The sequence below is a fragment of the Tasmannia lanceolata genome, unplaced genomic scaffold (genome assembly GCF_043159265.1).
Source record: "Tasmannia lanceolata isolate RefF3 unplaced genomic scaffold, GAP_Taslan_0.1 ptg000005l, whole genome shotgun sequence".
In the NCBI taxonomy this organism is placed as follows: Eukaryota; Viridiplantae; Streptophyta; class Magnoliopsida; order Canellales; family Winteraceae; genus Tasmannia; species Tasmannia lanceolata.
In genome coordinates this window covers 19,922,823-19,950,529 of record NW_027518682.1, presented here as the reverse complement: position 1 = coordinate 19,950,529, position 27,707 = coordinate 19,922,823, and the positions used below count along the sequence as shown (strand labels likewise).

The window sequence follows — 27,707 nt, the reverse complement described above, 5'->3', positions numbered from 1 at the left end:
AATCTTTTTTTTTTTGGGTAGGTAATTTGGGGTTAGGCAGACCCCACCAGCTATATTAAGAAAAAGAGCAAATTACATGCGAGAGTAGACAACTCCAGAGGAATCGTCAAACAAAAATACAGCGAGATCTTGAGGGATAACTAGAGTGGGGGAAAACATCCGTTTACAAGGTCAAGAAGACTTAGAGAGGTAGTCTGCAGCTCTATTGGCCTCACACCATGAATGGGAGATTGCCCATGACGCAAGGGAATGCAAAATTTCGAGGATATGCTCGAGCGTTTGAGTTTTTCTCCAAGGACAAGAAATGATCTTTTGGATGACTTTCATGGGTAGGAGCGAATCTGACTCAATCCAGAGGCTCTTAATATAAAGGATCTGGGCCATTTGCAGACCTCTGAGGATTGCTTCAAGTTCTATCTCATTGATAGCTGATGCAGAGCAGTCTCGGAAAATATTGTAAGAGGGTGGCCATTACTAAGCCTGAGAATACAACCAATGCTACCAATATCAGCTGTTAGAGAGGCATATGTATTCAACTTGATACAAGGATCCGACGGGGGAATCCATGTGCAGCTTTTTGGGACTTTTACTTTGTGGAAGAAAGGGAGTGTTACATGCCTAATTGGCCATAACAAAATTAAACAAAGAAAATAAATAGAAAGAGACGAGGGAATGGTTGGTTCAAAGCAACCGGACCTCATAGTGGTTCAAATCGAGAGGAACCATGAGTCTCCTAAACAAAGTTTCCCTTGTTTGCTTTAATTTTCTCTTCCACCTAATTTCATTAAAATTCTCTACTTAAATACAAGAATAAAAGTAGTTGCCACATCCCTGCCCACTAACCCAATTACATCACATATAGGCAATAACTACCACCCATAACTCTAAAACACATACCCACAAACCTAAAGGCAAATCCCTACAACAAATACCTTGCAACTTGCTCATATACACCACAACATATACGTATCATTCCTTCTCCCTTACAAATGACCTTGTCCTCAAGGTCGAATTATTAAATAAAATACATTAATCCGCCGGGATCCCAAATCATAATGGACATGATTTGCTAGGGCAACAAAATTAACATTCGACTTCCATCTTCGAAAATAACAGTCGAGATGTTTAGAGCTCCACTTTCAAAATCTGGTGTGATCAAATGTAGAAGAAAATACATTTTTTCAAAGAGGCGCATTGAAGCAATGGGACGATCGAATGTGTCGACGAAATGAAGATGATCCTTGACATGGTGTTCAACTAAATCATCTTCGTTGGCATCAATGCTTGCATTCTTCTCCATCACAAGATCAACCTTCTCAAGATTCAACTTCCCTTTGTCTTTCTGAATTTCTTCGACCGTTATGCTGATTTTGTTCAAGTGTTCTACAAATTCCCGTTGTCCTTCAATCATTTTCAAAACAATTGTTTTAATCTCCTACAGATCTTCGCGTATGGATTTCCAAAACTCTGAAGATGCAGCCATAGTGCAGGATCAAAGCTCTGATACCACTTGTTACGTGCCTATTAGCCATAACAGAATTAAACAAAGAAAACAAATAGAAAGAGATGAGGGAATGGTTGATTCGAGGCAACCGGACCTCCTAGTGGTTCAAATCGAGAAGAACCATGACTCTCCTAAACAAAGCTTCCCTTATTTGTTGTAATTTTCTCTTCTCCTCTAATTTCATTAAAATACTCTACTTAAATACAAGAATAAAAGTAGTTGGCACATCCCTACCCACTAACCCAATTACATCACACATAAGCAATAACTACCACCCATAACTCTAAAACACATACCCACAAACCTAAAGGCAAATCCCTACAACAAATACCTTTCAACTTGCTCCTATACACCATAATATATACGTATCATGGAGCTTCATGATCATAGCAGTTTTCTGATTTTCTTCCGTTGGAGAGCCATCCAGGTGTAGGATCAGGATCCGATCAGGGGCGATGGCACTTGAAAGGCAAGGGGGACAATTGCCCCCCTTAATTTTTTGGGAAAAAAAATACCTTTATTTTTTAATATTTTTTTATACTTACCCCCTTTTTAAAAAAATTTGCCCCCCTTTCCAATCATCCCTAAGATAGAAAATAAGTTTAAAATTTTAATTTTACCATTTTTATATCCCTTCATTGTGCAAAATTTACTATAATTTTTGCCCCCCTTGTGCAAAATTTCAGATAGAAAATTTTCCTATCTTAATTTTAAGATAGAAAAAAAATTACTATAATTTTTGCCCCCCTTGTGCAAAATTTCTGGCATCGCCCCTGGATCCGATCATCAGCCACAATTAGGATAGACATTAGGATATCACGCTTGTGCCTTTTCTGACTTTCATGGATTCTTGTCTTTCTTTCAATCCAAAGAAAATATACAGAAGCAGTGAAGAGTATACGTGCGAGAGTCCCTGCTTGACCTTTAAACTTGAATTTTCCTCGAAGCCATTCTTCTTCCTCTATGAGATTTTTCTTTTCTAATCTTCACCTAGCTATCCAATTTCTTTCAAAAGCCATCTAAATCACATGGGCCCGCCATTTAATTTAATCTACATACAAATGTGCAACACCAAGGTTTTGCCTGGCATTGAATATTTATAAACATCTTATTTTTTTCCCACAATTTTAATACACCAAGGCTGTCGTGTACTCTTCAATTATTTTATATTGGGCAGTGATAAATCGACCCCCAAATATCTTAAATCAACCCCTTATGTGTCTTTCTCTCTCCTCTGGGTTAGAGAGAGAAAGACACATAGGGGGTCGATTTATTTATTTCTTTTTTCAAAATTTATAGAACTAGATAGCTGCAATATACTCTTTTCGAAATTTTTTATTTATTCCTTGTTTCCAAAATTTATAGAAAATTGTAAGTGAAGTAATCCTTCCCAATTATTGAAGAGTTTACTATGAATTTTGACCAAATTTTTTAGATATTGATGATGTTCTATTATCTCGGAGTCTAATATATTGTCAGAAATTTGAGATATATTGCTGGGTATTTTTTTTAGATAATTTAATTTTTGAAAATTAGGTATCTTGAGATACTAATCCCACATCGAGAAGGGACATAAAAGCACAAAAGCATGAATTCAGTGCATGAGGATTACTATGATGTGCAATGTGAGATTCAACGTGAGACCCTGTCCGGAGATGTAAGTCCCTCCCCTTAAAACGAAGGGTCCTCCTACAAACATGGAGGTACCTTTTCGTTAATTCATTGATTTTGATGTATTCACCAATATCTTCTGAAACAAGAATTGATATTCTCACGCCTTATTAAATTACATCACCGAATAATAGGTAATTAGGAGATCGTGTGCATCTTCTATACGGACTCTTTCTCTTTCAGTTTCACCTATCAATTAATATTATTCGCCTCCCTAGTCAGTATCAAGGTATCAATTAACTTCACATGCTAACACATTCTAGAGATACATACTGAATGTATCAATAAAATGAACAAAGTAGATTTTTTGCCAGTGTATGTCAATGATATTCCCTTGACTGATAATAATAACAATGCAATCTCTCATCTCTCACCTCCGTACTGAAGTTTCCATCAAGGACCTGAGTCCTCAATTTTCTCTTGGAGTTGAAAGTGCAAAGGTTTTTGCAGGGCTTATTACACTCCGAGAGCAAGTACATAGCTTACCTTTGGCCAACACCAATATAACTAGTGCCAAGCCATGTAATACTCGTATGACCTCCAACGCATCCATATCCCTGATGGTGGTAATTAATACCATTGCCGTTGTCACTAAGGTAGAAGCACCATGGGTGCCCTCAATATTCGTCTCTCACCAGACCTAACATCCTGTTCGCCGTCGACAAGGCATGTCAGTGTCTTCAATCTCCGACAACTGTTTAATGGACGATCGTAAAATGCATAATTCGCTACATGAAAAGCAAAATCACTTCTGGCATTTTCTTAGAGCCCGTTTGGATGCCAAGAAGATTTTGATTTGGAATTCTCACATTTGCAGCCCTTTTTGCGTTGACATTTGGATCCCGATCAAATCCTTGAATTTCCAATTCAGCGACTGACAGACAGTGAAAAAAATCAGATTTCCAAATAAGCTGTAGAAATAAGAAATTGGAAATCCACAGATCTAGCAGTTTCCTTCACCCTCTTGGCTCCTCAACCTCTCCCCTGCAGCAAGAATTACCCCATTCCCTCTATGTCTCCCTCAACATGAGTTGGCAGATCTATTCATTTTGTATTGAAAACTCAATTCCAATTCCAAATACAAAATCTGAGGTATCCAAACTGGCCCTTATGGAACTCTTATATCTAATATTCTCCATGCCTTCTTTGTGCAAGTCAACTGGTGGGTTCTATTTGTTTCAATCTTAGAGCCAATCTTATTATATGTACCTCACGCGATCAACCAATCGTGGCTCGGTCATTTATTTCATCAATCCTATATGGTGTCACAATATTGGTGCAATTTATTTCATCGCTAATCTGATCTTCCGTACTCGCACCAAACATGTATACTTTGTTAGAGACAAGATTACTCGACGCCCTCTTGCGGTTTGTTATATTCCCACGATCAAGGCACAGATTTTCTTACCAAATTTCTCAGCTTTTCTCGTTTCCATTGCATAAGTGACAAGGTCACGGTCTCCCACTGACCGTTTCCCTTGCAGTGGTGTTAAGGATGTGATTAATTGCATAAAAAAAAGGGCAATGATATTGTCACCCCCCCTGCGTACGCATTCGCCCCCCTTATTAAAGCTTTTTGACGTCAAATCAAGCCAAAAGGGGAGCGAATGCGTAATTTAGGGGGGGTGACAATATCATCGCCCAAAAAAAATCACGACCACTATTTATCTTTATAGATATTGATATTAATCTATAGATGGAAGCAGTCCTATGATTGAGAGAGTAGTACTGAGAAAGTGAAGATGGATACGCATGAAAAGAAGATAAAATCCGTTTTAGCTTTGAGAACGGAAGCCGAGGAGAAAAGCAGGGATTGACACAACCCAGAAATGGAATCTCCTATCATGCATTTCTTGTCTTTTTGTAAAGCAAACCAAAGCAAAGCACGGGAATCATCTCTGCAGAGAAAAACTTAAAAGCAATGATTGTGCATTTAATTCCCAGAAAAGAGGGCTTCCATGTCTGCCACAGAGAGAGGGGAAAAAAAGTAAAAACTGTTAAAAGCATAAGAAGTTGAGAGATTCTGCCAAACCTTCTTAAAAACGCTTGGCTCTCACCTCATTCAAACGTACTTTAAGCTTTTGCATAGGATACAGGAATTATATAATAAACTGACCTGGGAGTGGATAATTTCCTAAGTTTTGGATGTCATTTAACAAAAGGAAACTGATATATTCACCCCCTTTTCCTCCTGGCCCAGGCAGCCCCTCTTGTATATTTACGACAACCCTTTTATACTACATGTGGGTGGCTCAAAGAAGAAAAAAGGGGTGAATATTGTCAAACAACAGATTACTCCAAAAGCTTAAGCTGTTGGAGTTGGTGTTGTTTGATCATTTATATTTCAACACTATCAACTGTGGCCTCTGGTTTTTTAGGGTTAGCCTACAGGTGGCACATGTGGCCTCATCTTTTGGGTTGGCCATTAAATGTACAATTTTAATATCAAGGAGGTTTGAACTCAGGATCTTTGCTTTGATACCATGTGAAACGACCATTTACTCAAAAAGCTTAAGCTATTGGAGATGGTGTTATTTGATCTTTTATACTTTAACACTTCCCTCACTTGCCTTTGGAGTAAATCGTCTTTTCACATGGTATCAGAGCAAAGGCCGAGATTGTTTTATTTAATCTTTTTTTACTTTAACACTTCACTCACGTGCCTTTGGAGTAATTTTCGTTTCACATGGTATCATAGCAAAGGTCCCAAGTTCAAACTTCCTTGATATTAAAAATCCACATGTAATGGCCAACTCAAAAGAGAGGCCACATTTGCCACGTGTCCGCAATTCTGAAAAGAGGGGCCTTACGTGAGGAAGAGTGTTAAAAATATAAAAGATTAAATAACACCTTCTCCAACAGCCTAAGCTTTTGGAGTAATTGGTTGTTTCACAAATATATCACAAAAACCTAGGTGGAATTTCTGTACCAAGAATGACCAAAAAACTGTACAGTTAGAACCAATGGTAACGATCAATTCTAGGACTCCATATGGGACATATACATGCGACCAAGACCATTGATCTCATATGTAGAACATTATAGTGAGATTCATGAAGCACCTATCATATAAAATCACTATTTGTAAGAGATGTTCTTTGCTGTATGCAAGTGATGAACATGATTTAACAAAAAGTACAGTGGGGCCCAATTCATAGGATGATCCGAACCGTTCATTTGTTGGGGGACAGCCGGTAAATCATCTCCATTGGATGATCCGCACATTATTAACACAGGTGAGTGCAGATATTACATCCAGTTGTTATCTGAGAAAACTTGAAGAAGAAGAAAGACAGGCGTGTGAGTAAGAAGTGACTTTTGAAGAAACACTAAGATACCATTTTTTAGGCGTGGGGGCAGTACTCTTTTATCCTTCCTTTGTAGATGACTCGAGTGCTTCACAGCTACGATTTTCAGAGCTTTTCTGCCGGAAAAGTTGATAACAAGCATCAATTCCACGCCTAATTCTCACATACGCTATGGCTCTCTCCTCTTGGGGTTCCAATTTTCATTGACTGGTAGCTGGAGCATGATTTTGGACATGGTTTCCTTAATACTCTTCCATTTCTTCTCTAATGAAATCAAAGTTAATGAAATAAACAGGATAAATTTGGCCTAATGTTTTGGTTGCAATTGACGGTTTGATGTTGATCCGACGGTCGTTGCATTATGGACCGACCGAATACAGTAATATCACATATTAAAGAAAAATTATAAGGGATGTTCAAATGTATTAAATAATTTCTAGAGATTTTTTTTCCAAAATCAAAAATTTCCTCATTTTCAAGGAAAATTGCAAACCTACACAACCCTTGATTTTTTTTTGTCCTACATAGAGACCCTATTTGGATTGCAAGAAAAACATTTTTGAGTGAAATTTTTTCGTTCCACAATATGAAGGGAAATAACCTTTTTTTATGACATAGGGAAATTGGGTCGGGACTATTCCCTACGGAAGGACACAATCACCTGTGTAAAATGCAGGTCAGGTAAGGCCGGGGGATTCGAACTCACGCCAATGGGGAGCATACCCTAAGCCAGAGAGCCACACCGCCTGTACGAGTTCGAAATGATATAGTTATAATTATTTTAGAGGGATGTTATCGTAAAATGAATATTCCAATATGTAAAAATTGATTAGGGTTGGTTCAAGTTACTCTTTTTTCGTAAGTGAAAAAGGAATAAATTTTTAAAATATTTTCCTTTCCAAACTTTTCCTTAGAATTCCTGTAATCCAAACAGGGAAAGCATTTCCTTAGGATTTTTTCCCCAGATTTAGACGGAAATGATATGGTTATGGCTTACTTAGAGGGATATCATTACATATTGAAGGTTTCTACAAATAAAACCTAATTAGAGGTGTTCAAGTTGCATATTTTCACGTGTAAAAGCGGGAAATCTTGAAAAGTTTTTCTTTTCAAAACTTTAATGGAAAATTCTTGCAATGAAAATAGTTCCTCAATTTTCCCTTTCTGTTTGTATGCTCTAGTCGGGGTCCTGCCTAATCAATCAAAATTTTGATTTTTGTCTTTGGAACGTAGGATTAAGAAAACATATACTTGTCATTACAGAAATTCATAAAACAAAGATAAGAGGGAATATTATTCCTCATGTCATTAAATTAATTTTATTTAATAAGGTGGGCTGGAGAATGGCTTTTGGCTTGAGAAGCTTAGCCAAATCGGGGAATCTTGGCCGTCAGATATTGACATTCTGCACAGTATTTTTTTGGGCTTTATTCTCGATTCCTTTAATCCCTAAAAATTCAGCTTTTTCACATGGCTGACCTACTCTCCACCTTCTAACCTTACCTCTTTCACAGCTTTCCATGCCAAAGACGCATACAATTTCAACTTTATATTACAAAAATGACTAACAAAGTGGTAAAGAAGAAAAAGTTGTGAAATAAAGCTCATGTATCATAGAAAAATTATTCAAAACTTTTTTAAAATCATAGAAAAACTATACACAACTTTTATAAAATCATAGAAAAACTATACAAAGCCTTTCTTGAGATCAAATTATCCGAATTCCTCAGAAAATGCTAAAAAGAGGTGATTGTTAGGCTCGTTACTAATAGACAGATGCTCGGCCTCACCTTTGCTACTTCTTTGTCATCAGCTCCGTCTGTCCTACCAGTGACTCTATATACGTTTGCCAAATACCGTTGAGAACACCTTTGATCAGATGATCCTAGTTCTTTTAAGGTACCACCAACAAAAGATAAACCATTGATCTTGGTTTCACATTCTTTCATATGGGGGTGTCCATTCCTTATATAGGACCACCAACAAAATATAAACCATTGATGTTGGTAGTTCACATTCTTGCAAATGGGGGTGTCCATTCCTTATATAGGACCAAGACTACACTAGTCACCTTAAAATTTTACACAAGATCAACAGTCTTGATTGCACATACATGATGAATTGTGAGACCCAAGAATTGTTCATCTCCATTGATCCCAACGGTACTGTCCGGTCACTGGTTCTAAATATTGAAATTGCTAAATGTTTGTTAAAGGGGATTTGTTAGGGACCATCTCATCTGAAGTGGCTGCACTCTGTTGCAACAGCCATTCAACGAAATGCCAGATGCCTTATGCGATGGTCCCTAGCAAATCCTTTGTTAAAGAGAGAAATGTACGTAGAAAATTAGTAGATCGCTAAAAACAGCAATCAAAGCTGTAACTAAGAGAAATTATTAGGGTTGGAGACGTGCAAATCTTACACATCTCTTCATATAGACAACTAGGCTTAGATGGGAAGGATGAGTGCTGTAACAATTAAAGATATGCACATCTCAAAAACATCAAGCTATAAAAAACTAAGATATGAAGTCTCTCCATGTAATCCACTCCTCTTTAATTCCTTGTAGCTTTCTCCCCTTATACCATTTTTTACGAAACGAAAACAAAAGCAAAAGAAGAGGGAAAAAAGAGACATTTATCAGAGCAAAGCAAATGGAAAAAGAAAAAAGCCCAATCTATTTGTGCGTGCGTGCAGTAGCAAACTCGACCGAAAACCTTCGTTAGGCCCCACCCTACCCCACCAAAACACCCATTACATCTTTTCAGAAGAAAAATTGCTTCAGCCAAAGAAGAAACGTCACTTCATCTTTCGCTTTTTCTTTTTCTACAGCTTTGTTTCCCTGCCCCAAAACCCACATATCTCCATCCAATTCCTCCTGTATATTTATTCCCATCCCAACTTCCCAACTTCCCAACACAAAAGAAAACAAAACAAACCCAAGAAGAAAACAAAACAAGTGATACGCAGACCACATCCTCGTCTTACTCTCGCCCTATTCAAACATGGAGATATTATCCCAAATGTGGTCTTTTCTAGGCCTCCTCACAGTCCTCCAAAACGTCTTACCTTCCCAACTCCTCTCCCTCCTTCACTCCCTCTGGGAATCCCTCCAAGACACCCTAAGTCCCTACTCCTACTTTGAAATCCCAGAATTCAACGGCTACTGTGGAGTCGACCTTAACGAACTCTACCGCCATGTCACCCTCTACCTCAACGCCCTCGACCCCTCCGCCACGTGTCGCCGCCTCACCCTAACCCGCCCCAAAAACTCCCCCCGTATTTCCTTCACAGTCGCCCCCAATCACACCCTCCACGACACCTTCTCCAACCACCGCCTCTCCTGGACCCACCACGTCGACACCGTACAAGACACCCTCGAAGAGAAGCGAAGCTTCTGCCTCAAAATGCCCAAACGTGATCGCAACCGTCTGTTGCCACTCTATCTGGCATCCATCACCGCACGTGCAGAGGAGTTCGAGCGTGTCTCTCGCGATCGCCTCCTCTACACCAACAAGGGACACGGATCCTACGAGTCCGGATGGGCCTCCGTCCCCTTCTGTCACCCCTCCACGTTTGAAACCCTCGCACTCGAACCCTCTCTCAAAGAAGAGCTGACGGCAGACTTAACGGCGTTTGCTGATGGAAAAGAGTTTTACCACCGGGTGGGCCGGTCATGGAAACGTGGGTATCTGCTCCATGGCCCACCCGGTTCTGGTAAATCCAGCTTAATCGCTGCCATGGCCAATTTTTTGCACTACGATGTATATGATCTGGAATTAACAAAGGTTTCGGATAATTCTGAGCTACGTGCCTTGCTTATACAGACTACGAACCGTTCGATCATCGTGATCGAAGATATTGACTGTTCGCTTGATCTAACGGCGGATCGGCAAATGTTGAAGTCGTCGGAGAAGAAGAGATTTCCGATGGATCATCGCCGGAGTAATAATGCCGACAGTGGGGATGACGGGAGAGTGACGCTTTCGGGTTTACTGAATTTCACTGACGGGCTTTGGTCGTGTTGTGGGGAGGAGAGGATTATTGTTTTTACGACTAACCACAAGGAGAATGTGGACCCCGCACTACTTAGATCTGGGCGCATGGATGTGCACGTGTACCTTGGCACGTGCGGTTACCACGCATTCAAGGAGCTTGCTAGGAATTACCTTGGGGTCGGGGAGGAGCACGTGCTGTTCCACGTGGTCGATAGCTGCATACGAGCGGGTGGGAGACTTACCCCGGCGGAGATCGGTGAGATATTGCTGAGGAACAGGAGGGATGCTGACGTGGCCATCAGGGAGGTGATGTTGGCTCTACAAAGGAGTATTTTGAAGGGGAGTGGGGATCTGACGGTGGATGGGAGTCGGGAGTTTGACGAGATGGGGAGATTGACGGAGAGTGATGATCCGACGGTCTTGGAGTCGCCGGAGAACGGGGATTTATCTCCGCCGTCGATCAGGAAGGGAAAGAAAGGTGGGTCCAAGATAAAGTTTCTCGTGCGGTTGAAGAGCTTGACCAAGTCTGATTCCGGCAGGAGAGGAGTGTAGGTTTTAGATAACCTTCATGCTAACTCGCTCATTTTTGTATAATCCACTTGCTTGAATAAATGAGTCTTTTTCAGTGTAATTTACTTGGAGAATGCTAGACTGAAGGACGGCAATTTGGAGGTAAATGATATAGTTATAGCTTATTTAGAATGATTTCATGAATAGATGGGTTCAAGTTACTTTTTTTCATCTGTAATCAACAATGGAAAAGTGTTTCCAAACTTTTCTAGAAATTTCCTGATATCAAAACTTGTCCTAAAAATTTTAATTCTTGATTTTAGAAATAACATGGTATTTTGATGGATAAGAAAACTTGAGATTTGCTAGGGAATTTCACCAAAAGGCATTTGGCAGCTGACTTTTGCATGAGAGAACAGACACCTCAGGTGATTAAATGAATAAGACGAAATCTGCTGAAAAGTTAGCCTGTGTGGCTGTTCTCTCGTACAAAAGTCAGCCGCGAAATGGGGGAGTTTATACTTGTCGTTAAATTCATAACGACACATACATGCCTTTCCGCGAGGTTCCCTAGCAAATCCCGGAAAACATATACTTGTTAAATTCGTAACAGAAAGATAAGTGGGAGTTTTATTCGTCATGTCAATGAATTACTTTTATTTAAAGAGGTGAGGAGAATGGTTTTCAGCCTTCGACGTAGCCAAATCGAGATATCTCGCCCGTGCCCGTCAGATATTGATATTCTGCACAGTATTTTTTGGGCTTTATTCGATTCCTTTAATCCCTTAAAATTCAGCTTTCACATGGCTGATGTCATGGGGCACGGACCTCGCTCCCAAACCAGAGGACCGTGACACTGAGCTACTCTTTCCAACCTCTAACCTAACCCCTTTTCACAGCTTCCCATGTCAAGGTGACAATTGGGCTGTGCCGGCCCCCGGCCCGGCCCAACCCAGCACGGCACGACATGGACCGTGCCGACACGGCATGAAGAAGTGGGCTGTGCGGAGCTGTGGGTTTAGGCACGCGACATGGCCCGCCACGGCACAACAACTGGCCTTGCACGGCAAAATCAATTAAAAAGTGGGCTGTTGTCCCGGGTCTGCATGGCCTGGCTCTAAATGGGCCTTGGGCTGTGGGCCATCCCTAACCTCAAGCTTATTCGTGCCATGCCGACACTGTCCGTTGCCAAATCTTGCCGTGCTGTGCTTGGCCCGCGGGCCACGTTGGGCCAAGAAGTATCGTGCCGTGGCCCATTTGCCACCTTGATGTCCATGCCAAAACGCATACAATTTCCACTTTATATTACATAAATGACTGAAAAGGAGGTAAAGAAGACAACGTAGCGAAACAAGAGAAACTATATAGTGGCCGTAGTAACAAGGGCGAAGAGAGAGAAAACCTGCCTCCTTGAATTTTATCTAAGGAAAAGTTAAAAAATGGGACTTTTCTTGGATAAAAATCAAAGGAGAGGGCTTTCTCTCTCCGACCTCTACATGAAAAGGTCTGCCACCGTATAAAATCTTGCGAAACAGAACTCATGTATCGTATAAAAACTGTGGAAAATAGAAAACACTATGGTAAACTTTTCTTAAGATCCACAGCCAAAATAAAACCAAATTATCCAAGGTCCCCAGAAAATGCCAAAAGGAAAGTGAATCCCGTAAATAAATGGTGGCTGTTGAAAATCCATTGTGGAACTTGGAAAAGTTATACCATCGAGAACACCTTGATCGGATAATCCTATGTTTTTAATCCATCAAGGCCCTTATAAGGTTCCACCAACGAAAGCTAGACCAATAATTTTGTGGTTCACTTTCTTACACCAGCATCTAAGACGACATGGATCACCTAAAAATTTTCTACAAGATCGACCGTCTTGATTGCACATGCATGCTCATTTGTGAGACCCTGGAATTGATCGTCGCCATTGATCCCATAGCCCAATGTTCTATGTGAGCGCAATAGCAAGTTTGTCCATTACCAAGATAGAAACGTGCAAAATTTAGACATCTCTCAAAATAGCAATCAAAGTGAAACTTGTGTCAGATTAGGAAACAAAGAACTCGTCTTTTTTCAAACATGGAGATTTTATCACAGATGTGGTCTTTTCTAGGTCTTCTCACTGTCCTCCAAAACTTCTTACCTCCCCAGCTCCTCGACCTCCTCCACTCCCTCTGAGAATCCCTCCAAGAAGTCCTAAGTCCCTACTCCTACTTCGAAATCCTATAATTCAAAGACAACAGTGAGGTCGACCCTAACGACCTCTACCGCCATGTCATCCTCTACCTCAATGCCATTGACCCCACCACCACATGTCGCCGTGTCACCCTCACACGCCCCAAAAACTCCTCCCATATTTCCTCCACAGTCGCCCCCAACCACACCCTCCATGTCACCTTCTCCGGCCACCGCCTCTCCTGGACCCACCGAGTCCACAGCGTTCATGAAATCTTCGAAGAAAAACGATGCTTCGTCCTCAAAATACCCAGACTTGATCTCAACCGTCTATTGCCCCTCTATCTCGCTTCCATCACCGCACGTGCTGAGGAGTTCGAGCGTGTCTCTCGCGATCGCCTCCTCTACACCAACACGAACACAGATCCTACGAGTCCGGATGGGCCTCCGTCCCCTTCCGTCACCCCTCCACGTTCGAAACGCTCGCGATCGAACCCTCAAAGAAGAGTTGATGGAGGACTTAACGGCGTTTGCTAACGGGAAAGAGTTTTACCACCGAGTTGGCCGGTCATGGAAACGTGGGTACCTGCTCCATTGCCCACCTGGTACCGGTAAATCGAGCTTAATAGCTGCGATGGCCAATTTTTTGCACTACGATGTATATGATCTCGAACTGACCAAGGTTTCGGACAATTCTGAGCTACGTGCATTGCATATACAGACTATGAACCATTCGATCATCGTGATTGAAGATATTGACTGTTCACTTGATCTAACGGGGGATCGGCAACTGAAGAAACCGGTACGGGCAAAGAGGAAAAAATCGTTGAACCATGGCCGGAGTAATCCCGGCAGTGGGGAGGACGGGAGAGTGACGCTTTCGGGTTTACTGAATTTCACGGATGGGCTTGGGTCGTGCTGTGGAGAGGTGAGGATTATCGTGTTTACGATTAACTATAAGGAGAATGTGGACCCCGCACTACTTAGATCGGGGCGCATGGACGTGCACGCCTTCCTCGGCACGTGCGGTTACAGTGCTTTTAAGGTACTTGTGAAGAATTACCCTGGGATTGGGGAGGAGGAGCACGTGTTGTTCGACGTCGTGGATAGCTGCATAAGTGCTGGTGGGGCCCTTACCCCGGCGAAGATTGGTGAGATCTTGCTGAGGAATAGGAGGGACGCTGACGTGGCAATCAAGGAGGTGATCTCGGCACTCCAAAGGAGTATTCTGGATGAGAGAGGGGATCTGACAGTGGATGGGAGTCAGGAGTCTGAAGATATTGAAAGATTGACGGAGAACAAGGATCCAACAGTCGTGGACTCGCCGGAGAACGGGGATATATCATCGCCGTCAGGAACGAAGGAAAAGAAAGGCGGGTCGAAGGTGAAGTTTCTTGTGCGACTGAAGAACTTGACCAAGTCAGATTCTGGCAGGAGAGGGGTGTAAGTTTGAATAATCTAGTTCCATGAATAAATGACTCTTTTTCGATGTAATTTACTCAAAGGAAGAATGTCTCTCATTACCTTGGGAAGGAATTTTGTTATATTTTTTCACTCTTCGTGATCGTTTGTGTTGTGAATCTTGTGATTTTAGGACAAAATTCAACCACATAGGAATGCTAGACTCACAGGAGCCCTTGCAAAAAACGGGGCAAAGTTCCCCCCATTGATCAGGAAATTAAGATCTATAGAACACACAAGGACGCCAATATTTTTTCCGCACTTTGGCCATGATGTTTACATCTAATCGGGTGCGATCTAAACTGTTGGATGTTGGATTTTAAAGTCTTGAATAAGACAAAGTCTTGCTAAAAGACAAAGTCTTATTAAAGACAGTCAAATATAAAAGTTGCTTTTGCTAGGCTTTAAAAAATTAGAGGGAAGATTCAAATTAAAGTTTTTCTCTTTGTTTTGAAAGCAAGAATCTTTTGCTTGAATAGAGACTTGAACTCAAAGCCTTGGAGTATGTGTGTGCTTGTTGTGTTCTTTAAACCAAAGGCAAAACAAATAGTTCCACATTGCTTTAGAAGAAAATTCTTCTCATCCATATAAGGTGAAGAGTTGGAAAAAGGCTTGGCCTTGAAGGGGCTTTAAAATTTGTTGGATCCTAGGCTTTTAGAAGAGCACAAGCCCAGGTGTAAAAAACATTTAAATGAAAAGGTTCATTAATTGCAACAAATCTGTTTCAAATCTCCAAGGGTCACATTCGTGAGTCTATATAAAAGGGGAGAAAGAGCCTTTCTAACACACAATTTCATACACATAAAACATTTTTTACAAAGAATTTTTTGCACTTTACAAACCAAGACTTCCTGTTTTATTTTTATGCTCTTCTTCTTCCTCCGTTCCATTCCTATTTGAGCACAGTTCTACGGTGGTTCTGGGTGGACCAGTCAGCGAGTGCATGTAGACTGCAGCCATATTTGGCTATTTTATCTTAGGTCGATTTGCGGATCCCGGTTGCACCGGTAGGAGGCGGATACTTAAGGAGAGTGACCAGTGACACGACTCAGCCTTCTTCTTCTCAATCTGATTTCCAAAAAGTTTTCTACCTAGGAGAAAAGTACTAGTTTATTTTGGTTCCTGATTTTCAACAGAGAAGAACTTTCGCTTCGACTAATCGTTTTTGGCTTCGAGTTGCATCTTTGGGTTCGAATAAGTCACAGATCAGGCCCCTCACATATTATAATTTTCCAACATTGGATAGTAACAAAGAGAGAGAATTTCACTTTTTAACTTTATTCACAAAAATAAGAAATATTCTATTCAAGAAGCAAAACAGTACAATTCTCAATTCTTCTCTGTGCACTTTTGCACTTCGACTTACTGGACACTGAGGTGTTTCTCTTCTCTACATATTTTAACGTCATGCTTTACTCTATTTATAAGCAAGACAAAACCATCCTAATCCTAATAAAACTATACCACAAGACCATTCGGCTACTCTTCTTCTCTCACCAAATCCTATTCAAACTCAAAAACCTATCGATCCTATCTATGACTCTAACACCAACCACAATCAGATTCCTATTTTAATTGGACTCCATCAGAGCCACAACTCCTAATTTAACTATGACTCTAATTCCGTTATACAACTCCTTTTTATCTATAACTAATTAGAATACTAGTTTGACTAGGACTCGCCCACGTGGGCCCACACCGGCCCGCACCACACCGTGCCGGCCCGTCCCCTCCGGCACCGTGTATAGAGTCAGTGATGACTCTCAACACTCCCCCTCAGCGTTGACTCTCTACTAGTCACGTCGGGTTCCTTTCGAAAGTTCACAAATTTTTTGTAGTTCAACCCTTTGGTGAATATGTCAACAACTTGATCATCTGATTGAGCTTAAAACCTATTCATGGTCTTAGTAACTTTATGTATATCTCTCCCTCTCTGTGTCATACTAGGAAACTTAAAGAGAGAAACCTAATTACCTTCAAGGGAAGTGATTGATTCGCCTTTTTTTTTTTTTTACTTTGGGCCAACCCCTCTAGTGTAAAAGAGCAATATGACTAAGATAGGGCTGAATAGAGTTTTTATATGGTGCCCGACCATCAAGTACCGTTAAAACGGTACCACCCTTGATATTTGATCAGCAGCCCACTTTTTAAGATGCTGTTGTTGGATCAAATATAAGGGTGGTACTTTTGCAGTACCACCTTCACGTGACTTGACGTTCGAGCATCATATAATTTCTCGGGCCGAATATATCATTTCCCTAAAAAAATTATTGATGTCTTCACCTCTATTCATCAACACAGACTCCAAATGGCAAACAAGGCCTTCTATCTGAACCAATTTCATTATAGAGTCCATATATTAAGACCTATTCAAAATCAAGAATGTGATTTAGAGAATCTTTTGTTTAGAGGTATCATATTTTAGAGGCTATACTGCTTCCGTTTCTCCAATCGATTAGAATGCGGGCTGGAGATCTCATCACCAGAGGATGCAATGTTTAAACACTGAAAAGTTTGGGCAGTAAATATTATAATTACTCTTTTTCAATTGTAACTTATGGAAAAAAAATGTATACATGTCCATGAGTACCTCAAAGTCCTCATTCTTGCTTATGATGAAATTCATGACCTGTCTCCCACTGTCCATGTTGACAATATGTCATTCCAAAAACGCAAGAAGTATGATTAGGAAGGGAAGCACACCGAACGTCCATTCTAACATCAAGATAATAGGGTAGAACTGAACCACATAAGGCCAATGACAGTTTTAACAGAGGCTCAAATCACAAACCCTTCTTTAAGATGTCTTAACGAATAACAAATTAGTCCTCGTCTTTCTTTCCCTTCCACTGCAATCAACTACATGGGGGATTCACAAGATATCATTAATAGGGAGACTGGTGCATGATGTTAAGCAGCCAATGTCACATAACCCATTAATTTGGTTTTTGAGGAAAATTCGCATTTCATGTGGTTTCATATGGTTATCAAATTACCCTACTGCTTGTTTTGCAGTCCCTTCTGTGATAATAGAACGATCATGATCCCCTTTCACTTCCACCCAACTGCACCCAGATACCTTCTTCAGACCCGTCATGGCCATAGTTCTTCTCAACTGGGCTACATCCTCCCATTGACCAGCTATGGCAGACACATTAGCCGCGAGCACATAGTTTGCTCCACGGTTGGGCTCAATTTCAAGCAGAAGTTTCATCAAACTCTCGTCGACATGAAAAACCTTCCCATGGTTTCTGCAGGCACTAATAAAACTTCTCAATATAATAGCATTTGGCTCCACCGACATATTCTTGATAAATTCGTACGCTTCCTCTACCAACCCTGCTCGCCCAAACAAATCAACCATGCATCCATAATGCTCCAATGTTGGCTGGATACTATACACATTTATCATTCTATCGAAATACCATCGACCTTCATCAACCAAACCCAAGTGGCTGCAAGCACATAATATGCTGGAAAATGACATGCTATCTGGATTGATGCCACTCAATTCCATCTGTGTAAACAAAGAAATAACATCTTTCCCACGGCCATGGTCGGCAAAGCATGACATCATAATTGTCCATGACTGCAAGTTCTTCACACTCAAAGAGCTAAAAACTTGGACGGCTTTTTCTATTTCCCCACATTTTGCGTACATTTTGACAAGAGCAGTTCCTAAAGAAACCTCCAATTCAACTTTATTCACAACTATGTATGAATGAATGGACTCTCCCATATTTAGAGTGTTCAGATGAGTGCAAGCGGAAAGAAGATTTACCAGAGTAATAGAATTAGGTTCCACATTTGCCGCCTTCATTTTTTGAAACACCATCAAAGCGTCAAGTGGACGGTTGCTGCAGACAGCATCGCACATACAAAAAATTAGAAAGTTCTGAAACAATATCCCTATAAGTCTATAACTAAACAAAACATAAGTAAAAATTTCTGACAAGATATTTGTACAATATATTAAAGGGAAGTGATATATCTGCTCCTTTTGATTACTTGGGACACCCAGGGCCAGTGTACGTTGCAATCAGCCCCATTGAATCCTTCTGATGTGAAGTACATCAGCCCCTCTGCAGTCATTGATACACTGCTGCTGGGTGTCCCAAGTAATCACAAGGGACGGATATATCACTTCCCTATATTAAAATATGTATTAGTAGTTCTGGACTACATATATGTGTCATCATGCAGCAGAAACTCAAGCACTCAGCTCATCCATGATATAGTCAACGGGACTATGTCCATTAGAGCTTTCCTAAATATCTGCCTAGATCCTAGGGCTCTAATGTGCTTCCTCCACATGAATGCAGCATCCAAGATCTCCATCCTCAGATATATCAAAATAAGATGCAAATATGAGATAGTTAACCAAAATAAAAAATGCATGATCATAGACCAAAACATCCACTCAACTACAACATAGCTTGCACAGAAACAAATGCCTTGAGTTTCGATTTGCCATTCAAAAAAAAACAAAAAACAAATGCCAAGAGATTTGACACAACTCAAGCTCCATCTGTCTATTCATATTTCTGTTCGAATTCATTCACAAGACGTGTTTCCTTCTGAGCATAGAACTTTTATTGCCTCAGATTCCTTTTTCAGACCACCTCTTTATATAGATTATTCTGCACAACACGAAAGATGAATTCAATATTTTGAGCAGAATGGGACTTAGGGTATGGTCTCATTACCAGAGGTAAAGTAGGCAATAGGAAGGAATCAAATGGGCTTACAACAACAAGATAAACGATATTCTGGAGTGTTACAAAGGCCAGCCGGTTTCTGAGAGATAAAGACAATAGTGTGGAATAAAGTCAATATACTATATTTGCTCGGAGACATTTTTTTTTTTTAAAGTAACGAAATGATTTTATTCCCACCGAAACCAAAAGCAGGGGAGATGTCCCTCAGAATACAACCCGAAAATGATGGCCCACGGCCAGGAAGAAATACAGAATCCAAAAAAAGAAAATTAAGTGGTGAACTCGGATTGGGTATAGTTTAAGATACGAGGTTCAGCAAGATAGGCCCCCTCTTTAGCCAGGGCGTCGGCATGGCTAAAGAGGGGGACATAGACTAAAACCAATCCCTAACTATAGAAAATAAAATGGAAAATAGCAGAAAAGACTGAAACTAGAGGCCCTATCATAGGTCCAATAGACCATTGAGCAAATTCCAAAACTGCATGGCAGTTCGTTTTGGCCCTGCTCCTTGTCACAATTTTTCTCTAATCACAGTGTTCTTTAATTTACACTAGGAAAGCACAGCCAAGACCTCTGGACCAATGGTTCCCAGTTTAAGAATAACCCTAACCCAGCATTGTGCCTTCCTTACCAGGCAATACTTGATAGATAGAGAAATAAAAGTAGAGAATCTCTCCAACTGAATGGAGAGAATACTTAGACAATGGTTAATTATGATAGAGATTACCATGACACCTTGGATCTGTGAATACATTATTTTGGTAAGACAATTGGTGTGGAGAAAATATGGTCAAGCCCTTCCCTAACTTATTTGCTCAAATCGCCAACCATAGGGCCTCAACATAGAGAGATAATCCCAATGATGTCACTCACATAGGCCCATTGCAGCAAAGAAAATTAAGAGATGAAGAAATTACATTCCCAGTGACTCGATGAAGAGGACCTAAACCTTTGGATACAATTGTGAAGGAAAAGGAAATCAAGGATGAGAAAAATTAAAAGCATGAAAGAAATAGAGTAGGATACAGACAATTACAAAACATATGCAACCCAACAGCTAGCATTTAGACAAAATGACAAGTTCCAACATGCAGAATGCTACCCTATACTAATGCAAGGATGGAGACATCAGCATGACCAACCTAAATATGCAAGCATGGAAGGTAAAGGCGCAAAGGGAATAAGTACACGATTTGATCATTTTAAAAGTAAAGGGAGCTCAAAATTCACATGCTGGTCATCGGAACTATTGTCAGAGTTTTGGAATGTTACAGTTACATAGCATATATACATATAAATTATTTTATGGCTTTTCCTTCTTTTAACAATATACACATAACAAACACTACAAGATCACATGTACAAAAAACAGTGACAATCGAAACTTCAGCTCGCACCATCACCTCAATTGATAGAATACTCTAAAGTCTTAATTCACTAAAAGCAAACAAAACACAAAGAAAAGCCCCACTCACGGATTGCAAAAGAATGATTAGAGGAATATCCCTTAAACAATCCAATAGCTGCAATAAGTCATTGGCTAAACTCTAAGCATGCCTCAATACATGACAAAGTTAGTAATTTCTGTTGGCTCTAAGTCCCACCTCCAGGAATAAAATTTACTCCTTTTTATATGGTGATTTGGCTTTTCGGCAGTTACTCATTCAAGGGTGATGCCCTTTTCTTTTGTGGGTAAAGCAGGCGATCAACCCATGAACTCAATATTGTCAACCCTCCGACTCTACGAGCTAGGACAAGATGCTCCTCTGCCCATGATAAACAGGCATTACTTGTTTATGCAATCAACATCACTCCTGAATCTCTATATGTTTCAAGAAGAGAAGGGGGGGGGGGGGGGGGGGATCTATCCACAAAAACAATAAAAGCATCATTCAATTCCAAGAATGTTATGAATTTATGATCATATACCCACCAAGTAACATATCCACCAATCATGGAGCTCCAAGAAACAATATCCCTTTCAGCCATTTCATCGAACGCTTGACGCGCAAGCCCAATCGCCCCACAGGCAGCGTACATATTCAGAAGGGTATTTCCAACATATGAATTCGAAACGAAACCCGACTTTAACACCAAGCAATGCACCATCCCCCCTTCCCATAACATGGAAGAACGTGCACATGCGGTGAGAATGAAAGGATAGGTGAACCTGTCAGGTCTAGCACTAGTCCTTCGGAGATCCGAAAACAGCTCTATGGCTACAAAAGAATATGGGCTCTTTGCATATCCTCTAATCATTGAATTCCAAGCTGGGAGCGTGGGAGAGAAGGGAAGATGATCGAATACTGAGCGAGCAAAATCTACAGAAATCACAGAGGAGGAGGATATGAATTGGGAGACAGAGTGTTGGTCTCGATCGAGAGCAGTTTTGAGGATGAGAGAGTGGAGTTGGAGTAGATGTGATATGGTGGTTGACCGTTGGATGAGGGATTCGAGGTGGCGGGAAAATGCCGATAATGAGAGATTATGATACATTTGAATTCAATTTAAATTTAAGAAAAGAAATAGAAAAGAAAAAGAGAATTGTTCATCTGATGATGATGGGATTGATTCCCAACACTACCGTTTGGAATTAGGGAAAATCTATGGAAATTAAAAATCAAGGATCAAATAGGACTAAAATTTTCATTACAAAACAGAAAAATTTAACTTTCACTTGAAAAAATATATTTCATAGAAAATGAGCCTTTTTTTGGTTCGAAAAGTCGGTTTACAACCGTTGATCTGAAAGGCTCACAAAATCTGGCCCATGGACAACTGTTGATCCACTTGCTCAATGGACGCTCAATGGACCCAGACGGTCCAATTGACCATCAGAATCTGAACTTAAACAGAGAGGATCGGGACACATTACCAGGTTTCATGGACACATTTCAGAACCTATCATAGGATACGAGTCTTGAGTCACCCTTTTCTCCTCTTTGTCTAACCATAAGTCCCTAGCTCACTATGTCACGGTTGCGCTCAGGACATTCCTATTGGATGGTCCGATTTGAAATGGACCGTGACAAAGACATAGGGGATACCATCCGTTTTACTTTCTAGGAAACAAAGGGGAATGTGGGACCCATGTTTTGTTTTACCGTGGGCCCCGCCCATGAAACATATATAAAACGAGCAAGGAGAGAAAAGAGATGTAGAAAAGGAAAATGAAGAAATTGCAGGGAAATCCGATGAAAGAGAGCGAAGGGGAAGAGAAAAAGCAGGGAGGCGAGGGAGAGGAGTCCTCCGCCAGAAAACAAAAGCCCCCTTTTCGACTCGTTAAAGACGATACAAAGCCAACCCTACGAGATCCCGTATACATATCCTCAAATCTCATTTCATTTTTGTTTATCTCATCTTCTTCCTCCTCTCTAAATTTGTTGGTTTTTCCCTTAATTCTGTAATTTGGGTTTTGTCTTTTAGATCCTGCGATCCGACCCGATTGAGACTGAAGAAGCGATCCTGCGATTACCCCCTTTCCCTTTGGTGCGATCCAGTGTCCAATCCTAATGAAGAAGGGCATCCTAGTTTTATTCTGGCTTTTTAGGGTTCAATGCTCATTTTATTTCAGGTAAAATGGCACATCTTTTACTAAGACATAATGCTTCATTTTCTGTGCTACTGTTCCTGTTAAGTGTTAAATGCCAAACCCTAGTAGCTCTCTTCTCTAATTACCCATGTTTGCCAATAAAAGCTAATCAATCCTTTTGTTCCGGTAACATTAATCCAAAAACAAAGGTTGACGTGAAGAAAGGATAGCAAGCCTATCAAAGGATAGTATAGCCCCCGCTTGCTATCCGCCGCATAAAGAACAGGCCCCATTGGGACAGTGATACTATGGTTGAGATTATGGGAGTTATGGTCTGCTCCCATTGGGGTATGTCATCGTTTCAAAGAACAATGGGTCCCATTGATTTTTGGGATGGAAGAGATTTGAGATCCAAAGCATGGCCTTTTTTTAATTTTTTGATGGGTAAGCTGCGGTTTGGCGAGGACCCCGACTGGTTTATTTAATAAAGAGAAAGATGGTAGGCACAAAACCATCCCTAACTCAGAACATGAGAGAGAGGAAGAACCATTGCTTAGCACATATGAGTGTCAAACACTACGTGTAAGAGATCTAAATGCTCATCACTTGTGAATTACATAATCAGCTAATTTGGTTGGGGTATGCTTGGCTCTTAGTGAGCGTCATGGCCATTTTTTCTTCTGAACTTCCACCATCATTCATTTGATTCCTCAAGATCTGGGTTCTCCTCTTCACAAATATTCTATTGCTCAACTGGGATCAAGTGGACTTAATTACATTCATCCGCCCAGGATATTTACTTTTTTTTTGAGATTTTTTGGGACCATTTGTGTTTGTTGGATCTTCTTCCTTTTTTTAGGAGGATTCTAAAGCGGAGGGAACCTCTTCAGTGTCAGAATAGTCCACTGATTCAGTGTCCTCCTCGCTGTCTATTCCTTCTTCGAAAATAGCATAGTCATCTTCCATAGTTGGTTGTTCCTTCCCCTCTTATTCTGATCACACGTACTTTGCTTTCCTTGCTCACCCATAGGGCATCATATGGGTTATGTGTTTTGATTTGGAATGGGTCCTCTTATTCTTGCCCTCGTGTTCTCGCCTCTGTTTTTTCACAGCTTCTTTTGGATGGTTTTTTGGGCAAGACAAGCTGGAATGGGTGAATGTTTTACCCTCCTTGCAGGAAGGTGGTCTCCACTCGTATTCAACCTATTGATGGATTGTTCTCAAGGACGTGTTCAGCTCTAAGCTTCTTTTTTTTTGTTTTTTTTAATCCAGAAAGATAATGACCCCGGGGCGGATCGCCAAATTTATATATAAAAGTTGGGACCATACAAGAGGAGGGGAAACCTCCTAGCCATCAATACAGGTAGCCGTAGCCCTAGAAAGAGAGTAAGGAGGAGGGGAAGCCTCCAACTCGACAAAATAGCAAGCAAAAGCCTTAGGAAAAAGACAACATTCAATGCTTATAAGGGAGAGTGCCCTTAGTGGATCTTGCTTCTAATGTTGGGAAGGCCAAGTGCATCACATCTTGCTGCGCCTCTTGCCAGGCGAGGCATGGAGGCCCAGTAGGGATAGAACAAATTGGATCTTGATGAGCAGCCGAAGTTTGCAAGGGCATCTGCAACTGAGTTTCCCTCTCTGAATTGGTGATTGCAAGTGAGAGACAAAATGCAAAGGAGTGGTTGAATCTCTTTCTAGATATATTGGATGGAGTGTTTAGCTCTAAGCTTTCTCGCATGTCAACTCCTGCTTCGACGTCTATGCAAACTCTGGCATAGCTACGTCTAGTGGCATATGTTGTCTGAGCATCCATGTATAAAGGAATTCCAATCCTGCTAGCCGTCTTTCTTAGGCAGTGTGCAGACCAGAACCTTAGATGGAGGCTATGGAATCTCACGCAAACTGGGATAGTAGATAATGCTAGTTTCCAGGGCTATGTCCGGTGTCCACTCAGCACCAAGGGTCGTCCTCACTGCCTTCTAGGATCTTTTCACAATTCGCAGGGTTAATGAACTGGAATAAGAAGAAACTTCCATGGAGGTTGTACATTTGAAACTCACCCTTTGTTTTCCAGGTTCTCATAAAGTATGGCCTTTTTCCAAGGAAGTATCTCACCAGTGAGTTTTCCCATTTCCGATCATTTTCCTCTAGTTCCATATCTTCAAAATCTATCGCTGATCCATTTTTGGTTCTTCTGAATTGATGAATTTCAACTTGTGAAAAGACCTCCTTTCTTCCAAACAAAGAGCTCCATGAGTTTCCATGTGCTATGATTTTCTCCTTTCCTTCCTAATTTGGTTTAGCTGGGTGTAGAAGGGGCCAGCTTTGTGAGTACGTCACTTCCTGCTCATATTCCAAATTCAAATTTTGTTTGGCTTTACAAGTTGGGGGAGTAGGAGTTGTTGGGCCTGAGGCGTCCGTGGACAGTTTACAGCTTGGGGAGGCTTTCCATATTCTTTTTATTTGTCATTGCCTGACTTTCCTCCAACAGCCGAGTCGACATCGATTTGGAAATTTCTCTTTGCCAGTTTTGAGTGGTGCCAGTGGGCGTTTGGCTCAAAATTTCTACTCCAGCAGTCATCTTCAACCTTCAACCTCTAGCTGAGCTTCCGAACCTGGTTCAATGGCAAATCTGGTTATGTGATCGGCTAGTGTAGGAAGCGTTGGGATTGGCTCAGGTAGGTCAGTAGGGGTTAGACCTCAATTACGGTTCTTGTCTTTCCCCTTTTTTTCTTCTTCCCACCTGAGGAGGCGGAACACAATGACTACCGGTGGGAATGGGAAAGTAGATGAGCCCCAATAGGCTCTAACGTCTCATCTGATAATAAGATTAAACTAAAATAATCTCACATGCAAATAAGGATCAAATCTGGTTGCGTCTAAACAGACCTTAACTTAGTCTTACAGACTCTACATCAACTCCCATTCAAAAGCCATTTAATTTGTATTAGTTAGGATCATCTGAATAAATACAATTTTGGTAACCGATTGTCAGTCCAATAACTGATTATTGGACTCACGATCGGTTATCAAAATCCAAAACTAGCAAATAATCAATGTGTAAGTCATAAATTGTCTCTTCCACCTGTTTCTTTTAGATTATGAAAACCGATTGTAGAGTCCCCAACCGATTATTGGACTCCATAAGCGGTTGTAATAATCTAAAACAAAGAGGGCCGCAGAACTTTTCTAGAAGCAATGATGAGGTCCGGTCAAAGAAATAGCGTGTACCGTATAGATGCGTGCAAAAGACGCCGTTCATCCGCGGCGAAAAGGCACCACAAAAAAAACAGAACGCACATATGCCTCACACCAATTGCCCTAACCGAAAAATCGCAGAAATAGAGAAATAAAAACCCTATAAATAAAGGAATAAGCAAACGGAGGAGAAGACGAGAGAGAGCTAGAGAAAATTCATTCAAAGAAAAGTCGTCTGCGGTCTTCGTTGAGAAAGAGTGAGAGAGAGATGGGCGTATTTGTCATTAACGGTGTAACGGTGACCGAATTCGTGGAGGATGGGGAGGTCTTCAACAAATGCGTGGAAGAACAGTTCTCGAATCTTGACGTTAACGGTGACGGAGTCCTCTCACGGTCTGAGCTGAAGAAGGGATTCGATATCCTCAAGTTGTTGGGAGCTGATTCGGGATCGGCAGAGGAGGAGATCGGCGATCTTTATGATGTCGTGTTCGAGAAATTCGACGCGGATCGTAGCGGATCGGTCGATATGGAAGAGTTTCGGACCGAGATGAAAGAGATCATGATGGCCGTGGCCCGAGGAATCGGCGATTCTCCCGTTCAAATCGCCCTAGAAAACGGTAGCCTTCTCATGAGGGCCGTACAGCTTGAATTATCTAAAACCCCGCAGTGAAAAACAGACGAGAGAGAGAGAGAGTTTTTTCTTTTCTCTTTTTTGATATTTCTGGTTTTGGATTTCTTTTTCCTTGGAATTTTCTGAATGGGACCAATGTCAGTTCAAACATACGATTGGTTTGTCTTTTTTGGAGTATTTTTGTCATCTTTCTCCCTCCAGTTTCTTCCGTCTCTCTATTGCATTTACTTCGTCAGCATTTTATCCTATTTCTTTTTAATTTAATGAGGAATGCTAAAATCAAGGGCCCAGATGCAAAATGGAATAATGGTGACGATGAAGAGTCCAGACTGAGACATCTATGTGCAATCGGGACCATTGATCTCATAGAAGATCGTGACACAAACCCATATGGTGTCGGTCCCATACCTAACAGAGATCCCATCCACAAGATAAAGATACACAGAAACCAACGGTTTAGCTTTTATTTTCCACTTCTAGTATTTGGCTGTTGAGAGCTTTTTGGGAATTGTAATAGCCTTTTAATAGCTGCTGAAAACATGCAAAACAAAGTGACCTCGTCTCATTATTAAAAAAAAAAGGTCCATTGCAACAGGCAATGGTTAGGATTTGGGAATATCATCATGATTTTCGGATTACTACCTCCACGCACATATACACCATCAAATAAATTGTCCTGATCACAATAGTAGGGATTTGCTAGGGCCATCGCAGACCTCGGACCGGCTGTTGCATGAAAGAGAAGCCACATAGGATGACTTAAATGAATAAGACAAAATCTGAGCCTATGTGGCTGCTCTACTGTGCAACAACCTGTCCCTCATCCCACAACACCGATGCAAGATAAGGACAGTGAATCTTTTTCATGAGAAATGATTATAGCCCCTTTTATTCTCTAGGTCACCCCCTGGTAGTGTAGAGTCTTTTTCTTCTCACGCATATTTGAGAAGGCCGTGGTGGTTTTGTTCCATACAAGGAAGACGAGACGAAAGGACCAATCT

General features: G+C 41.0%; 2 protein-coding genes and 2 pseudogenes across 3 annotated transcripts; 3 read left to right on the top strand and 1 right to left on the bottom strand.

The window, feature by feature from the left end:
- Positions 1-9,377: 9,377 nt before the first annotated feature.
- On the top strand, positions 9,378-11,114 carry LOC143876811 (AAA-ATPase At4g25835 pseudogene; annotated as a pseudogene).
- A 1,959-nt stretch (positions 11,115-13,073) lies between these two features.
- LOC143876810 (AAA-ATPase At4g25835 pseudogene) lies at positions 13,074-14,616 on the top strand (annotated as a pseudogene).
- Positions 14,617-17,403: 2,787 nt separating this feature from the next.
- LOC143877872 (pentatricopeptide repeat-containing protein At5g66520-like) lies at positions 17,404-26,908 on the bottom strand. 2 transcript variants are annotated; one of them, XR_013250821.1, is made up of 3 exons: positions 26,109-26,908; positions 18,412-18,487; positions 18,173-18,308 (listed from the first exon to the last, which is right to left on the bottom strand). XR_013250821.1 is itself a non-coding variant. In XM_077380167.1 (2 exons), exons 1-2 carry the CDS (start codon positions 21,842-21,844, stop codon positions 17,623-17,625), a joined length of 1,428 nt encoding a protein of 475 aa, XP_077236282.1. In that variant the 5' UTR covers positions 21,845-22,214; the 3' UTR covers positions 17,404-17,622. The 2 variants fall into 2 exon arrangements, 1 of the variants encoding a protein (XP_077236282.1); XM_077380167.1 differs by lacking the exon at positions 26,109-26,908 and adding an exon at positions 21,282-22,214 and having other exon boundaries at positions 17,404-18,487.
- LOC143877873 (uncharacterized) lies at positions 22,496-26,883 on the top strand. Its single transcript, XM_077380168.1, has 2 exons — positions 22,496-22,665; positions 22,775-26,883. The coding sequence occupies exons 1-2, from the start codon at positions 22,519-22,521 to the stop codon at positions 22,859-22,861; spliced, it is 234 nt and encodes a 77-aa protein (XP_077236283.1). The 5' UTR covers positions 22,496-22,518; the 3' UTR covers positions 22,862-26,883.
- Positions 26,909-27,707: the final 799 nt, after the last annotated feature.

What these genes read in the sequence shown, in the direction of transcription:
- LOC143877872 (XM_077380167.1), bottom strand. Translation starts at nt 21,844, where the DNA reads ATGTATCATAATCTCTCATTATCGGCATTTTCCCGCCACCTCGAATCC. An exon ending in ATTGGTGGATATGTTACTTG is followed by an intron (nt 18,488 to 21,281) that starts GTGGGTATATGA and finishes TGCTGTCTGCAG; the next exon opens with CAACCGTCCACTTGACGCTT.
- LOC143877873 (XM_077380168.1), top strand. Translation starts at nt 22,519, where the DNA reads ATGAAGAAATTGCAGGGAAATCCGATGAAAGAGAGCGAAGGGGAAGAG. An exon ending in AGCCAACCCTACGAGATCCC is followed by an intron (nt 22,666 to 22,774) that starts GTATACATATCC and finishes TTTGTCTTTTAG; the next exon opens with ATCCTGCGATCCGACCCGAT.